The following is a 17,300-nucleotide window of genomic DNA, read 5'->3' on the forward strand; positions in this document are numbered from 1 at the left end:
CCTACACCTGTCAATGACAGTCTTCTGTACTTGTCAAACCAATTTAAATGACACTCCTGCAATGTATACAATATTGCTAATAAATTGGATAATCAATCACATGTGCATGGTTTGACAGTAGTACCTTGAATACACTGAATTTAAAATGCATTTTTAAGAAGCAAGACTCATTATTCTTGTACTAGGAAAAAGAAAAAAGGAGAAAAAAAAAAAAAAACATATGGGCATCAAGAATTTCCTAGTCAATCTATACAATTAAAGGACACCTTGGGAAATGGTTCAGCCACTTGACACTGGAAAGCTTTTTCATTACCTTAGTATAATGTTCCCATGAGAAACATAAGTAATTTGAGATTACTTTAGATGACAGAAAATAGTTTAACTGCCGGAGGAGAAAGGACAGGGAAACATTAAGTAGATTTATTCAGGTTTCTTTCTGTAGAAAAGCTACATTGCAGTATTTTGTTTCTAAAAAGCATCAGGCTAACAATGTTAAGTATGGACTGTCCCTGCAGGCACAAGAAGTAGTTTTTGCTAGGAGTAATACTGAGCATTTAGTAGTACAGAAAATTGTTTGGGCTAAATTTCACCTTGAACTTCCTTTATCACACATGCTATTTGTCTGCCATAAATCACTACCAGATAATCTCCAGAGTCTGAATATTAATCTTGATGTCTTCACTATCATGTGCTTTCCTTAATCCTCTACAGGGAAATGTCTAAATGACTAAATTACTTGATTGTGCATGGGCTGTTTTGAACATTTGCCCAGGTTTTGCCTCAAATTCAGGTTGGAGAGTAAGTTCAGAAATTTCCCCAAAATACATTTCATTGGGAAAATAGTTTGGGGGAGAGAGGACAAGCATAAAGAAAGGAAGTACTGAAGATGAAAAAAATACAGCCTAATCATATTGCAGATAAATTCTGCCTAGTGCCTCCAGAATGATACTTTGATGAGTACAGGAAATGACGTACTGTGTGTTAGCCAAACTACTTTATGTACACAAGTCTGGCCTGGGAAAAATGTACCACTTTGGACTAAGATTTCCCAACAGCTTTTCAGTTTTACAGAAAATAAAATAATAATAATAATAATCTCCATTTACAGTACTATATTCCTTTCTGTACTTTTTAATATCTGATTCAACACCTTCCCACCTCAGAAAAGTAAATAAATAAACAAAAAATCCAAAGTAAAAACAAAAGAAAACGGATACTATCTTGCACTTATTAATTGAGTGGACACACAGAATAAGAATAATATTTCATTAACTTTACAAAATTATTATGAAGATTGATCTGTAATTGAAATATGCAAATAGTAGGTTATATCTAATTATTTGGCATTTTGGGACAACTATTTAGGCGTTAAGGTGTTTTTGTTGTTGTTGTTTTTAACCTTACCTATTTGCCATCATAACTGCAATATGGAAATGAATGTAAAATACTTTTCTGTAATGACTTATCCTCGTCTGGCTTCCTCTTTTTTTTTTTTTTTTCCTGTAAATCTAAAAGAATTAAACCTTAAAACCTAAAAAGCTGAAGGAATCACTGAAAAAATTTGTTAGCAACAAGCAGACTCTGGAGACTATTGTCTTTCTCTGCAGAATATACAGCCTAAACTGCAAAACAAAATGCCCTTTCAATTCTACCAGCATTTTCACCCTTAACTAAAATTAAGATTGGATTATTTATAAATTAAAGGTGGGATTCAGCCCACACATTCCCCTAGCTTTGGAAATGTAGTAAGTTAATCAATTAACAGGTTAATTAGCATCAATTAAATTATTTGGGGAATATGGGTAACCATCCACTGAAAAGTGGCCTGAAATCTCTGCTATTTTTTTTCAATAGCTCATTGAAGTCATTGCAGTCTGACTGATTTTCTAACAGGAAAACTTTCCATCTCCCATTGCTTATTCCCCAAATCATCTAGTTATGCTCTCTTCAACCTTTTTTTTTTTTTTCCTTTTTTTTTTTTTTTAATATCATGCCAGCTTAGACTGATTCTCTTTTGCACTCAACAGGAGCAATTTCTAGCACTCTTTTTACATGACAAGAGAAATGATTTTACAAGTGCCTGGAATACTAGATTCAACTATTACATTGATATACGTCTCCTAAAAAGAATTTGATTGAAGGAATATTGCTTTTGTATTTAATATTTTTATCCAGCCCTGACAACAGAGAAGCAATTGACAGTATAAATGGTGATAGTACTGTCAATTGAATTAAGATACATTATGCCTGGTTTGTCAACATTTATGATTTAGAAATACATCTCTGTACCTGTGGAAAGAAAAAGTGATATTAGCTAAGGGTGACTCACATGCAAGACAAAATACCTTGTTGCCATGAAAATAGCATACGCTCTTTCTGCTGTTCTGCATTAACTCTTCTAAAATCAGAATAACTTCACTGCAGTTAGTTACACTAACTAGTGCTGGGAGCAAAGTAAATTAAAACAGGGTGTGGCTGTTATTTTGTAAACATCTACCAATGGGCATACAACAAAGAATGCAAGAAAAGCTACATTGTGACAATATATTTTCAATATACGATATCATCAAATAAAGACATAACATCTAGAAGTTTATTTCAGAGGTGCAAAAGTCTAATTTTGCATTTACCTAACTGACATATGCAACTAGAGGTGTGTATAGGACAGTTGAATGTATACAGCATTATAGCTCTGAAAATCTGGTCTTTGGGTAATGCTTTATTCTTCAGGCACACTGAATTTAAAGCAGGCTAATAGTTAAGTGAGATGAAGCTAAAAGGGACAATTTGTACAAGATTGTCTTGTTGATACTGGGTCAGAAAAAGCAACTATGACTTTTGCTTAACAGAAACACATTTTATTGATAAGTTTTCCTAGCCTCAGTGTGAGCATTAGGATGTCTTACTGTCTTCTGCCTTAATAGTAGCAGCATGCACACAGGTCTGCTGCTAAAGCTGCAGAGGTGGCATATGTTTGTGAGTAAGTAATCTGCCTGTTTACAGCATCATTATGAAACTGCTGACTCCACCAGTTCACAGGCTCGTTTAAACCTTTCTCTGCTTCTGACTTGCTGAGTGTTTGGTATTCCACACTGCACGAGTGATTTCCTGCAGCCTCCATAACAAAGGTTGGTGGGTTGCTAAGGAATAACTCTCAAGAGGTTAAAAGCCCTGCAGTCACCTTGATCTCAGTGCCCATGATTATCTGTGCTAATTTTCTGCTTCATTTTTTATACCACAGCACTGACCAAAGCTTATGTCTGTCCCTTGGCATACATAAGTGCAAATAATTACAGCTGTACATAGAGAGATGTACTACTTGCTTTCACAGTGTAATTTCTTCATCATATCATTACAAGTGAAGCATTGTCATTCAACTTAAAAATAAAAAATAAAAAAGTTAAAAGGACATTGATGTTGATTTGAAAATCAGGAGATTTATTTCTTCTAGGTCATCCATTTGGGGTTCTTTTCTTTGCCTGTGGCTCGCAACCTTTACAGTACACGTGCAAGACAACTGCTTCAGAATGAAGAGCACTAGGAGTTGCCTTCATAAAACCCCAGACCCCTAACAGTTTCACATGACGTCTTGTATCCATGGGCTGTTAACCCAGCAGTCAAAGCAAAGGACACTTAATCCCAGTTAACACTGCTACTGTATTGCTGTGCAGTAAAGTTTTACTCTACTTCTGCAGGTAAAGTTTTAGAGAGGGAAAAACAGATCCAGACCATGGGTATAATCAAGGATCCACAACAAGATTTTCCAAAGCTTTAGACCTACCCTCCTTTATCATTCTTATTCCATAAGGACCAGCGCTTACAGATAAAGGTTCTACAATGCTATTCTCCTTCCATTATTTTAATAGACAGCATAGAAGAATAAATGTCTTATGTCCATGAGCAATTCGGCCACCTTTCTTTAAGAGGTGAAAGAAAGAAGTGAGCCCTTTCCTCTCTTGAAAGCTCACAGTAGTTCATTCACATCTTCTATCCTGACCTTGAGGCTGAAGAAGCTGGTGCCACAACTTTGCCAGTGGTCCCAGATAAGGAGTCACTTTGTGTGCATAACTGGATCTTTCCTGGTCCATATGAACAACATTTCCACACAGAAATGTTTTTTGCCAATGCAAAGAGATCCTGAGTGACCTGTGGAGAAAGCAGAAAATCCCTTCCCACCTCCTTCTAGAGTCCCCACACCCATATTGTGGGACATGGAATTTAATCAACAAGGACTCCTTGAATTGTGAAAAAGATTTCTCTTACAATAAGCTTAGACTAGAAAAGGAATGAAACCAACACCTGTTAGCCTGTTAAGTGGGTTAGCAAGTCACATTGTTATAAGTCACTGTATGTTTGAATTTCTTATTCCAGTCACAGGGTCACTAATTTTTTGGCAGAAAGATTAATAGGATAAACAAATTGGATAATATTTGCTGCAGCTGAAGACATGGGTATGCTCATTTCAGAGATTTATTGCCATGCAACATTCAGAAAACCTACAGTTACTTCTTATCTTAGTGGCAATAGATGCTACTGAAATAAACCATGCAAAAATGAAAAGTAGCTTAACTTTAAAGTTAGAGGCAACATCTCTATTACAGTCATTTATATAGCTTCTCCTGTAAAACACTTAATGAAAACTGCTGGGGTTTCTCCATATGAAAAATAAAAACATAATCGTAACCCTCCTCTTCCACATTTGTTGCAGCCTTTAAAAGTTTTTATCACACAATGAATGTTAATAAGCAACATGTCTCTTGGCAAATATAATAACAGTATCAGATGCTTGTGAAGCAATGAAATATTTTTAGAAGGCAATGCATATAGGCAACCCATGAGAGTTTACAAAAAATCATGGATTACTTTGCCATGTGATAATCAGATTCCAAAAAGTGCTACTTTTTTTCTGTTCCCACAGATAACATTAGGCCATTTGGAGAATGATGAGTTGAAATTGTCACTGGTAAAGCTGAAAGAACATAAAGGGGTTGATTTTCAAGGCAGAAGTTACCTGAACAGGGAACAGGACAAAGGAACAGAATTCTTAGGGGCTGATTGATGTGCAAAACTTCTTCTGTCAAAAGAGAAGTATTATTTCAGATTTTACACTAAATTAAAAAATAAAATGTGCTAAGCCACATTTTTCAATATAAAAATACTGTACATGAGGAATACTGAGTGACAGGATCTCCTCAAGGGCAGAGTGTGAGGAGGAGGTAAGAAAGGAGAAAAACATTTGGTTACCATACCAGAAACTCCTTCCTGCATCTTCCCTAATGAAAATACCCAGACAACAGCATCCAAAATTTCCACTATCTATCTACTTTCATCTGTGAACTTTCCCCAATCACTCAACCCTCTCTCAAGCTTATTCACATTTCCTAGCCCACTTAGATCTCTGCCTGAGACCTCCCACCCTGCCATGTCCCTCGAATGCCACACTTTCCAGGTATGGGAGTCTTTGAAACTTCTCTGTCATGGCATTTTGCATATGAAAAATGTAATACTATGAACACCAAGTGAAAGGCCAGCCTTATTCTGTCTTACAGCCCAGGGCTGAGTTTCCACAGAAAAGTATAGCTGCCCTTCAGCCTTACATCAGTTGGTAAGAGAGAATTATTGTTCATTGGCTTCATGGTCTTTAACCTTGAAAATTTGAATTTATTTCATCTTTATGCAAATAAAATTAATGTCACTCCAGGTGAAAGGTTTCATGTGACATGCCTTTTAAAATTAATCTTTTTCCTTCAAAATGTCTGTCCTCTTCTACTTAAAAATACAAACGGAATATTAAGTACAAGAATTGCAGCTACAAAAAAAACATTAGCAAACTGAATAGACATAAATAAAATCATAGCTTTACTACCTCTTAGTTCCATGTGCACAGGCTGTGGAGTGAAAGACAAAATAGTAAATGTTGCATAGTTTAGGGAAAATTTTGCTACAGTTGTTTTAAGGTAAAATACAGAAATGTGATTGTTATACAAAAACTAAAAACTATTATTTAATGTTATTTTGGTTTCTTCGCCACATTCAGCTTACCTTCTTCTATGTTCTAGTTTCCCAAGACTGTTTTATTTAGTGAGTATTTCATGTAAAATGCATGTAAGGTTTTTCTTTCTCAAATAATTTACTGACAGGACAACAGTCAGCTTCTCATCTGATGAGTGTGATGATCTTCAGTGCTGGCTGAGCATTATGTGGGTAGACAGCACAACTTAGAGGCATGAAGTTAGAGGCTTGGGCACGTGCATCCAAGGCAGAGGTGGAAATTGCCCCTCACATTTTGCTCCTTTGGTGGGTGTTTTTTTGAGTTTCAGACAAGTCAACCCCAAGGTGAAATAGTAACTGAGGTAATTTAAGCCTGAAAACTTTTTTTTTTTTTCCCTTGTTAAGCAATCAGCCTCTGAGACATAGCAAAGGGAATAAAAGGGGAAAGAAACTTTATGTTTTGAGGGAAAATAAACCTAAAGAACTTCAGAATTCTTGACCTATACTTTAAATTGTGCACTAAAGAAAAAAAAAGAAAAAAAAAGTTGAAGAAATCTTCTTCAATATTGAAGAGCAGAAATAAAGCAGAAGTCCATTCAGTTTGAAGACATATTTTTTTAATATGTAGCTACCACCATTCATCTCCCTTTATTTTCAGTTAATGTTTTCCTCTCTGCTTTGTCCTTCCTTCCTCTCTCCTTTTTACCATTCTGCTTTCTTATTTAAATTTTGTCTTTTTTTGTGATATTTTCTTTCTTCATGCCTCTCATGCCTTAATATTCATAATTGTCTTAAGCAAGTGAAAAACATGGTTTCTGTTCCTACTCCTTAATCAGGCAAAGTACAAATCCCTTGTGATTTTTCAGTGCAGACCATTTATTTTTAATTCTCGTTTTGGTTGTGTGAGATAGACTTCATTGCTATTTCTTTACCATAAAGGGAGAAAGTAGATAATGAAACATAGGAAGAACAATGCAGGATTGACTTTGCAATTGACAATAAAAAAAAAAAAAAAAGTTTTCCTCTGTACCTTTCCAATTTCCTACCTATACCTGTTTACCTTGAAGGTGCCTTTTTTACTCAGAGTGGTATATGTATTCCCTTCTGAACATGAGGAAAGGTGTCACTAATATTTTTTGCTTGCATTTTCCTAACTTTTTTCCTTTTTTTTTTTTTTATAATTGTTGAAATATTCAAAGATAAAGATTTGGTGCGCTCAAGGATCGGTAGTCCAACCATTTTAATGGTTTTAATGAATCAAATTCATTGTTTATGATTGTTTATTAGCCGGGCTGACTAATTATTAGCCAGCAAAAAAGAGGGCGTCAGTATTAGAGTGCTCGCTTCATTTGATCACCCAGAAAATTACACTATAATGATCCTCTAATTACAGAGCTTTGTACTGTGTTAAATCCTTTCTATATGTTCTGTCAAATGTTTTCACTGTTCTGCTTGCCCCAGACTTCACATTTCCAAATCTACTACATAGACCACAGCACTGGCAAACATAATGCAGTGTTTGGTTGAGGAAAAGTGAAAGGACTTTGAAAAATAACTTGGAATGTGAGATTAGGCCAACATTACAACAAATGTTTTAACCAATGCATATTTTTCTATAAGTCAGTCCATTCTTGTTTTTCTGTGTTTTTCCACAGGGGTTATGTCTTTGATTATGATTACTACAGAGATGATTTCTACAATCGGTATGTGTGGTTGTATTTTTGTATATTTTGAGTATTTTTATAATGTCATTTAGTTAGGTAGGTCTGTTTTGATTTTACAGATTATTCATTTCATCATTTCTATTGTGTATCAGAAGAGTATTATCTGAATATGTCACAAACAGAGAAGATTACCACCCAAAGTCTGCTCATTAAACAGTTATTTTGGTATTAGCTTTCTCTGAGAGATTCTGGGGCATTTTCTGTGCTGAAAAAAATTTAATGGTAGCTTGATTGCTTAGTGTTTCTTCCTACAGAATTCTTCCAGGCTTATTTTCTCTGGAGCATATAACAGCTGTAAAATTTGTCAGTATTGATGCTCGTGTCTTTTTCTTTCATCCATGTGTATGAAAAGCTGTAGACTGTGTCCTGAAATATGTGTTTTTTCAAGCATCATCCAAGAGTGTTTACAAGTCTAGAAGGACCTTGAGGGTAGTCAAACCACAAGTTGAACAACATGTATATTTCCACAGGAGGAAAAGGAGTGTGGATACCTGAGCATTTGGAGTCTTGTGCTTTGAGTGTGTTCATACAGCCTAGCTCAGAATTTTGGAAATATTAAGGTATTCATTCAGATATAGCAGAATCACCAAAACAAAGGTTTAACATGCATGGCCACAGATAACCAACTCCTGATCCAGCAATCTTGTATCTCTGCATTACAGTAGCCTGGATTAGCATAGGCCGAATGAGCACCAATGTGCCCGAATGCACCAATGGGCTGAGGTCAACTGAATGAAGTTCAACAAGGCCAAGTGCCGGGTCCTGCACCTGGGGCGCAATAACCCCAAGCAGAGCTACAGGCTGGGAGAGGAATGGTTGGAGAGCTGCCAGGCAGAGAAGGACCTGGGAGTGATGGTGGATAGTCGGCTGAATATGAGCCAGCAGTGTGCTCAGGTGGCCAAGAAGGCCAACGGCATCCTGGCTTGTATCAGGAACAGTGTCACCAGCAGGGCTAGGGAGGTGATCGTCCCCCTGTACTCAGCTCTGGTGAGGCCGCACCTCGAGTACTGTGTTCAGTTTTGGGCCCCTCGCTACAAGAAGGACATGGAGGTGCTTGAGCGGGTGCAGAGAAGGGCAACAAAGCTGGTGAGGGGCCTGGAGAACAAGTCCTACGAGGAGCGGCTGAGGGAGCTGGGCTTGTTCAGCCTGGAGAAGAGGAGGCTCAGGAGCGACCTTATTGCTCTCTACAGATACCTTAAAGGAGGCTGTAGCGAGGTGGGGGTTGGCCTGTTCTCCCACGTGCCTGGTGACAGGACGAGGGGGAATGGGCTTAAGTTGAGCCAGGGGAGTTTTAGGTTAGATGTTAGGAAGAACTTCTTTACCGAAAGGGTTGTTGGACACTGGAACAGGCTGCCCAGGGAAGTGGTGGAGTCACCATCCCTGGACGTCTTTAAAAGACGTTTAGATGTAGAGCTTAGGGATATGGTTTAGTGGGGATTGTTAGCGTTAGGTCAGAGGTTGGACTCGATGATCTTGAGGTCTCTTCCAACCTAGAAAATTCTGTGATTCTGTGAAGATCCGGACTGCACAATTTAGAAGGTGGGGGGAGAACAGGCATTTTGTATGCATATCAGTGATTATTGGGACAAAGTATAATTTTTGAACTGAGTCACAGAATAACAGAATGAGTGGTTTGGGTCAGAAGGGCCATTAAAAAGCCTCTAGTTCCAACCCCCTAGCCATTGGTAGAAACATTTCCTGGTAACTCAAAGCCCTGTCCAACATGGCCTTTAACAATTCCAGGGAGGGGGCATCCACAATGAATCTAAACTTACACTTTTTAAATTTAAAACTGTTATACCCTGTCCTATCACTACACTCTCTGATAAAGAGTCCCTCCCCATGTTTCCTGTAGGCATGCTTCCCATCCAGAAATGAGCATTTCTGTTAATCTTTTCTCATGTTACAAGCACAAGAGCAGGCAGTGTACTTCAAAACTGATAAAAGGATCTTTATAAAGAGAGCATATAATTGAAATATATAGAACTTCACGCAACAAAATACCAAGACCAAAAGCTTTGCATAATTTCAAAATAAAAGTTAAAATAGTAATACTAGATAACAGTCCTTTTTCACATTTCAAACAGGAAACATTTTTTAATTTCATTGCATTATCTAAACATGAACTATTGAAAGATAGAAAGAAAATCATATTTGGACAAATAATTGCATAATGATTTATTGCATGATAACTTACATTTCTTCCAAAATATTTTGTTCCGTTCATGTCAAACAGGAGACTGTGACCAACCTGCAGATGATCCAATATAATAAACAATACGAGTGACAACAAACCATAATAGTTCTGCAAAAAAAAAATTTAAAAACATGTTCATATTCAAACAGAATTGTTTAATTATGCTCACAATAGCTAGAAACTGCTTATTTAGTCAGAATATTCAAGGCCATGAAACTCAAGCTCAATGGGAGAGACATGACCTTCATGACATGTTGTAAGTAGCTATGTGAAAGAAGAGATTTTGTACTGCCTGCAGGATTACGATACAGACTACTGAAAGGTTCCCAGGATTTAAGCAGTAGGTGTTTACTTGACCAAAAAAGGGCTAGAAGACTTGATTTTACTTCCTGGTCCATATGCTATTAGACAGTTTACAGAATTACTGTTTCTTATGTGTCTGTTTTCAAATATGTTTCTATTGTATCTATCCACCCAGCAGGGGGACAGTGTTTAGAAATGTTAATATTAAACATGCAGTTATAAATCTGTGAATAGGAAACAAGATATTTCCTGAGAATATTGCTTGTCCCTCTACTGTAGTTTCAGAACTGTAAACCTTCATGTTCTGACTTTCTTCTCCTGATTTGTGCTCATATTTCATGTTCTAAACAAATCTGTAGATTTAATTGCTTTTTCTCTTGCCTTTGTTTTCTTCTGTGCAGATTAATCAACAGCTGTTGATAACTGTGTTTTCAGGATTGGGTTCCCGTTCTGCTTGGGAGTACTAGTTGATGTTGGTTATAGAGCATCTTCTAGTGACTGTAGTGGCAATTCTCTAAATACATACTTACTACAGTGGTTTTGGTTTGAACAAAACTAACTTTTTTTATTATTATTAGCTGTGCTTTAGTATTTCAGTGATTCTAGATCAATTCATTATTCAATAAAGAGAAGATGATGGGCCTTCATTTCTGTCAATTCTAATGGATATACTAGCAACCTCAGGATAGCAACCTCACTAGCAACCGCAGGATATTTCTCTATGGTTATGGTCAACTTCCAAAAAGTTCATTTATTTTGCAATCTGTAAGGACAGCAGATAGATAGAAAAGTAAAATCCAAGCCATGCATATATTCAGCCAGAAGCTGAAATGTCGCTACAACAAAATGTGCTGCTGTTAGTTGTGCGTGATTAAATGTTTTGGACCTGTGGAAAGCAGGTTATGGACTTTCTATAGGGTAAATAACAGAGTCCCATACAGCACCCTTCATTTAAATGATGCAAAATCAGAGCTATGCACTGGGCTGTGACTAAAATATGAATATGGCACTTAATGTTCATAAGTCCTTTAAATCTAGTTTGACTGTGATATAAAGTGATTATGATCTTAAAAGGTAATTTTCTCAAAGATAATAAGAAAATTTAATTGACAAGGCTTCCATGACATGAAACCACAGAAGGTTTTATGGAGTCCAGATGACTTCATCTTTTCTAGGTTGTTTGACTATCATGGCCGTGTCCCTCCCCCACCCCGTGCAGTGATACCACTGAAGCGTCCTCGTGTGGCTGTGACAACAACTCGCAGAGGCAAAGGGGTTTTCTCCGTGAAAGGAACATCACGATCCACCTCAAGTGGGGCTTCTTCCTCAGGATCCAAATGTGAGTTGTTCATCAGTTGGGTTTTATTGACACGGTGATCATATTAATTTCTGCAAGCAGACACCTTCCAATATATAGCACTTTAGTAGTTATTTATTAGCCTCAGCATTTAGCATGAAAAACTTGTTTAGTTACCAAAGGTGTTTCACCTTTCCTGCAAGTCAAAGAAAACATTGGTGTAACTTTTGAAGGAAATCCTGTCAAAAACATGACCTTTAGACTTGTTTACTTGGCCTCAGAAGAAGCCTGTTTAAAATCTCCTATAATCTTGACTGTTTATGCACCATGAGGTCTTGTGAACAGATGATCATAAAGCAAAGCTAATAATCTTGTTATAGACAAACCAAGGCACTCTGCTTTCTGTTGAGACATGAGGGTTGTTTCCACTCATATGAGAAGTGTGGAGGGTGGCCTTGGGCAGGGGAGGAAGGGAGGTTGGGTTTTACTTTTTTTGCCAGTGTTTCTTTTGAAGGTAGAAAAGGCAAAATGTATTTGCCTGTTCTACAAGGGAGTGCAAACTAAGATTGGCAATTTGGGGTTATTCAACCCCTTCTTAGTGAGTTGGCCTTAGAAGAGCTGTTGAACAGCAGGTATTCCCTCCTACATACTCACCTACTTCCCCACCCTGTAGTATCTCCCAGGAACTTCATTTTCCTCTCCGTGCATCTTTCAGCACCCACCTGTCTTCCCCTGCCCCTTATGTGGAGTGATACTGCCCTTGGAAGCGTCACTGGAAGAGGAAGAGAAAGATCAGGTAGGGATCAGATATTAGAAAGAATGAAGGGACTTCAATAAGACACTTGCAGTACCAAACTGGCCAAACAGTAGCAAAGTATCATACTGTTTTACACACAAGCATAAAGTGAATCCACCAACAGTCCACCTTTACTGAAAAGGGGATGATTATGGCATCAAGATGAGCTAATTATATACTCTGCATGAATAACCTATCCAAATCTCACACACTAGCATCTAACAAAGAAAATAGAACTCTAGTGAGTCCGCTAGGATCTATTCTTGATTCTGTTGTATGAACTGATGATATTGAAGACCTTGAAAGAAAATGTATAACAAATATGCATGTGGCTGAAGGAATGGAAGGAATGGATAAGCAGAGAAAGAATAAGAGAAAAAGATAATTCTGTACACTGGGAACAGGGAGCTCAGGCCACTTCTTGGAAGGGATGACATTCTGGGAAAGAGGATCTGTTGTCTTGACAGTTGAATCACACACAAGTCTCTAGGGAATGAACTAGCTAGATGTCTGTTACCAACAGTGGGAGCTTTGATACCTAGCATGCAGGAACACATAAATCTAGGTGTTGTATTATGAAGCTCACTCACACCGTAAGGGGTTGTCTGTGAGTAGTAACACTTCCTTTGTTCTCTGGAGAACAAACATATGTCTAGATCATTTTCATTCACTTCTTGAACAAATCCACTTGTTCACTTACACTCTTTTTCATTCTTCAAATACGGAAATATGACTCCTAATTTCAATTTAAATGAAAGCATAAAACTCAAGATCTTTGCTTTCATAGATCTAAAATTTAAATTATTTTCCTAGTCTTTTCCATGCCTTGAGTCTTTGGGTGACTTTGAGTCCAGAGTGAATCAAAGCTTTAGTAAGTATATACAGTTACAGATTCACTCATTACAACTCCTTTGTTCACTTTTTACCAATGTTTTATCCACATGAAAAGTTAGTCATATTACTTGTACTAAAGGGTGGTCTAATAAGAACGGGCCTTTTGAACAAACTTTCTCTCAAAGATGAATTATTTTCAGATAATTTTATATATTTTTCCCCTTGTTGTCTAGAACAAGAATAATTACAGGATAATTCTAGAGAGCCAAAGACCTTGGTGTATCTCAAGGGGTACCACGGAAATATCTCACCTAGAAATCCAGATTTTCATTGTAATGAATGTGACACAGCATCTTACAATAACACATAGATATCTGCTCCTGAGAATAATCACCAAATTTGCTTTATTACTCATCCTGTATTTCAGAAAATATTTCATAGGCCTATGTCAAGTAGTGCTTACTGCAGACTGCAGGATTCAACCTTAGTGCAAGTATGAGTACCCAAAGCTACTTCCTGTGAAAACTCACAGACATTGCCTGTGCAACATGACAGATGTTGATTGCAATCAAGTTTGGAGATCTCATCAGGCAGTGTTGTGCCTCAGTGAAAGTAACCTTTAGTGTATGCAGGTGTTATGTGAATTTTGTCAGTCTTACAGCTCCAAGTGACAAGATCATCTTTGTATCCAGCTCTGAAAGGCCGAAAAGGAGAGCTGCAAGTTGCATCACTAAAAACATGGGCCTTCATTTTGACCCCTAATGAGTTCACCCTCAGTTCTTTAAAATGTCAATTGGAACACAACTGCTGAAAACATTTATTTTTCTGGACAAAATGAAAGAAAATACTATTTTTGCATGCACTACACCTGAAAACATTTTTTTTTTCATTTTGTTTTGTTGTGTTCTTGTTTTGTTTTGGTTTGGTTTTGTTTTTAAGAAAAGTAAGGCTCACAGCATACTGACTTTCATGCTTGATTTCCCCATAGAATTATATCACTGTTTGCCAAGTCCAACCAAACCATCTTAAGGGTAGAAACACAATTTTGTTGACTTGGGCAAGAATGTAATCAGCTTATTGTAAAACATTTATCAGAGAAATAACCAAGCTGTTCCCTAAGGGGCTTCAAACTAGAAAGCAGAGAATGTATGCTATCTATAGGAAAAGTTTTTTATACTGAACTGTGGAATGAAGCAGGTTTTATTTTTTCCCCTCTTACTCTACAGTGCTAATATAAACCCCTTGAACTAATGTGGATTTTAATTGTAATTTATTGCTAAATAAATAAAGGATCTCTTTGATAAGAATAAATGTAGTTGGTGGAAAGGAAGCTTTTTTTCAGCTTTAATGACATTCAAGGCCAAATCCAACTTAATGACACATTCCTATTTCAAAATGGTGTTGCATATGCTTGAAAGATTTCACCCCCAAATAGCAAAATTCTCATGAGATCGCATGCCTTAATAGAGTTTTCAGGTTTGAGTAGCAATCTCATAGGCATAGCTGTTTTCCACACTCAAGCTGGATCCAGAAAATGAAGCCATTTACGTAGTAGTAAAGGTCACAACACAGTGGAACCCTCTGTGAAATTAGCAGAATTAGAATGACTTATTTCTGAAAACCAGCAATCCAAAGACAGAAGTTTGTTGCCATACACAGCAAAGACCTTACAAAAGTATAGTACCAAAAAAGCCTTTTTCACTGATAAGAACATCTGCAAAAATAATGTCTGCCAGTGCAGTAAATTATTTTTCTACCAAGAAGGGATAATATGTGTGCTGAGTTTGCTTCCAAAACACAAAATAAGTTAGGAGGATTTGATTTCATTTTTGAATCTATGCTTGTTCTAGGATTAGTTGACAACATTTTCTTCTATTTTTAACTCCAAAAATAGAAAAAAAAAAATCAACCTTTTCACATTATCAGAAGAAACTCATAAAGTAAAACACACTGGTGTGCAAACTACACATGGTAGTTTTTCACATAAATGGTATGAAGCAACAGATGAGTTATTTTTTCTATTTTTGCGTTAGCACTCAAAAAAATGCTCACTTTTTCTGACAACATAGAAACTGATGCTCTTGGAGTATGCACTTTCTTTTTATGCACCTGAAAACAAAAGGAAAACAATAATCAATTTTTTTATCACCTTTGTGCATGAGATTAAGGAGTAGATACAGAAGAGGTTACAATATGTGCTGAATTACTCCTTAAAATTAATTCATTTTCACTTTTATAGTTTATGCTTAACTTCGTCAACTAACCCATTTTTCAATGAAATCTGAAGGCATATGATAAAGCATTTTATATTAAACTTGAAGAGCTCAGATAAAAATATGACATTTCTTTCCAAAGAAAACTGAATCATGCTTTGAGGGTGAATCAATTTTTGTTATGTCAAAAAAAAAAAAAAAAAGAAAAAAAAAAGTTTCACAAATATTGCTGTAATTCAACAGGGATACTTTAATTTCTAAAAATATAACTGACCTCAATTTTAAATCTCTTTGACCTGGTTGCAGCTTGTTTCTTTTAGTGCAAGATGTTTAAATGAAAGATGCATTCTAGAAAACTCATATTTATAGCAGAGGACTGGAAAGGGTTACTGAAGTAACTTCCTTGTTTTTTTTAAGAAAACACACAATCTAATCCTTTCCAAACAAATTAAGCTTCACCTTAAAGACAGATGGGGTTGGGTTTTTCTATTTCTGTTTCTTCTCACTTCCAGCTTAAATTTGTTTCTCATTTGTTCATATCCATGTGCTGTGCCAATACTGTCTTAGCTTAAAGTTTTATTTTTCTTTCATGTTTCATGTCTTGGGCAAAGACACAAAGTTCTGTCACATTACAGGTTTTCCATTCTTATGGTCATCTTCATGGGCCTTCTCCCCACATATCTGCTAGAACTCAGTGTTTCAGGCTGTATGTGATATTCCAAATAAGCTCTCACAATTGCATTGATATTTTCCAATCTTTAGAAACACATTGTTTTACACATCCTAGTATTGCATTTTCTTTTTCATGGGTGCCTTATGATAGCCTACTGTCAACCTGAGATTACAATTATACCCAAGGTTAATTCTGTCACTCTCTTTTTCAGCTGCTGATTTTTCATGTTAGGAGCAAAAGTTCCACTGTTAGTCAATCAAGTGCAGATTTTTTTTTTCAGTGCTTTTGAATTTCATCTTTTTTCTACTGTAGCATTCCTTAAACTCACCTGATTCCTTCTTCCATTCCAGTTTACTCTGAATAGATATCTTACAATTTCATGTCATCAGCAAATTTTGTTTATTTTACTTCAGCTGTTTGAAGATTTTTAGCTATTCTGATGTCAGTGCTTGAGAAATTGCATCGATATATTTTTCCCTTTCAATACATGCATTTTTGTCATCTGCTGACCACTGCTTAAATGCTCATATAGAAACAAATGTAAGCTCCTTTATTTTCCTGTACTTTAACTAAAAAGCAGATGAGCAAACATTTTAAATATGTGCATCTCTGTTCTTATGTTTATGACCTACTTCTTGCATGAGATCAGTCTGAAAAAAAAAAGAAAATCAGTTAAAGCTTAATGGATAATGATAATGTCCATACTCAAAGCAAGACACCTGAGGTACAGTATTTACAGTCTTTAGATTTTGGCTGTGTTGTAACACTGTGCTTAAAGGCTCTACAATTATTCTCAAACTCTATTATCACAGAATCACAGAGACACAGAAACACAGAATCACAGAATAGCTGAGGTTGGAAGGGACCTCTGAAGGTCATCTGGTCCAAATCCCCTGCTTAAGTAGGGCCACAGGCCACATAGAGCAGGTTGCTCAGGACCATGTCTAGATTATTTTTGATGATCTCCAAGGATGGAGACTCCACAACCTCTGCTGGTGTCTGACCATTCCCACAGCAAAACTAACAAACTACATATATTAAATAATAAATAAATAAATAAACAAACAAACATTAAAAGAAGGATGAGGAAAGGGTGTTTTGTGTAGAGGGAATGTCACGTGTTTTAATTTGTGCCAATGGTCTTTGTCAGTACAGCAGTACTGTGAAAAGTCTGGCTCCTTCTTCTTTATTTTCTCTTGTACTGGGGAGCCCAGAACTGGTCACAGGACTCCAAATGTGGCCTTATCAGTGCTGAGTAGAGGGGAAGGATCA

At 36.6% G+C, this 17,300-nt stretch overlaps 1 protein-coding gene across 19 annotated transcripts in view; it reads left to right on the top strand.

Annotated features, from left to right (window-relative positions):
- Positions 1-17,300, top strand: part of RALYL (RALY RNA binding protein like) — a 426,876-nt gene that overhangs the window by 379,405 nt on the left and 30,171 nt on the right. For 16 of the 19 annotated variants that reach the window (XM_032182403.1, XM_032182392.1, XM_032182390.1 and 13 more), the window contains 3 exons: positions 7,647-7,694; positions 11,391-11,554; positions 12,228-12,308. In XM_032182403.1, the coding sequence (XP_032038294.1) occupies positions 7,647-7,694; positions 11,391-11,554; positions 12,228-12,308 (293 nt within the window). The remainder of the gene's footprint in view (positions 1-7,646; positions 7,695-11,390; positions 11,555-12,227; positions 12,309-17,300) is intronic. The other 3 variants (XM_032182401.1, XM_032182402.1, XM_032182388.1) reach the window with 2 other exon arrangements.

Source organism: Aythya fuligula, chromosome 2 (genome assembly GCF_009819795.1).
Source record: "Aythya fuligula isolate bAytFul2 chromosome 2, bAytFul2.pri, whole genome shotgun sequence".
NCBI classification, from domain to species: Eukaryota; Metazoa; Chordata; class Aves; order Anseriformes; family Anatidae; genus Aythya; species Aythya fuligula.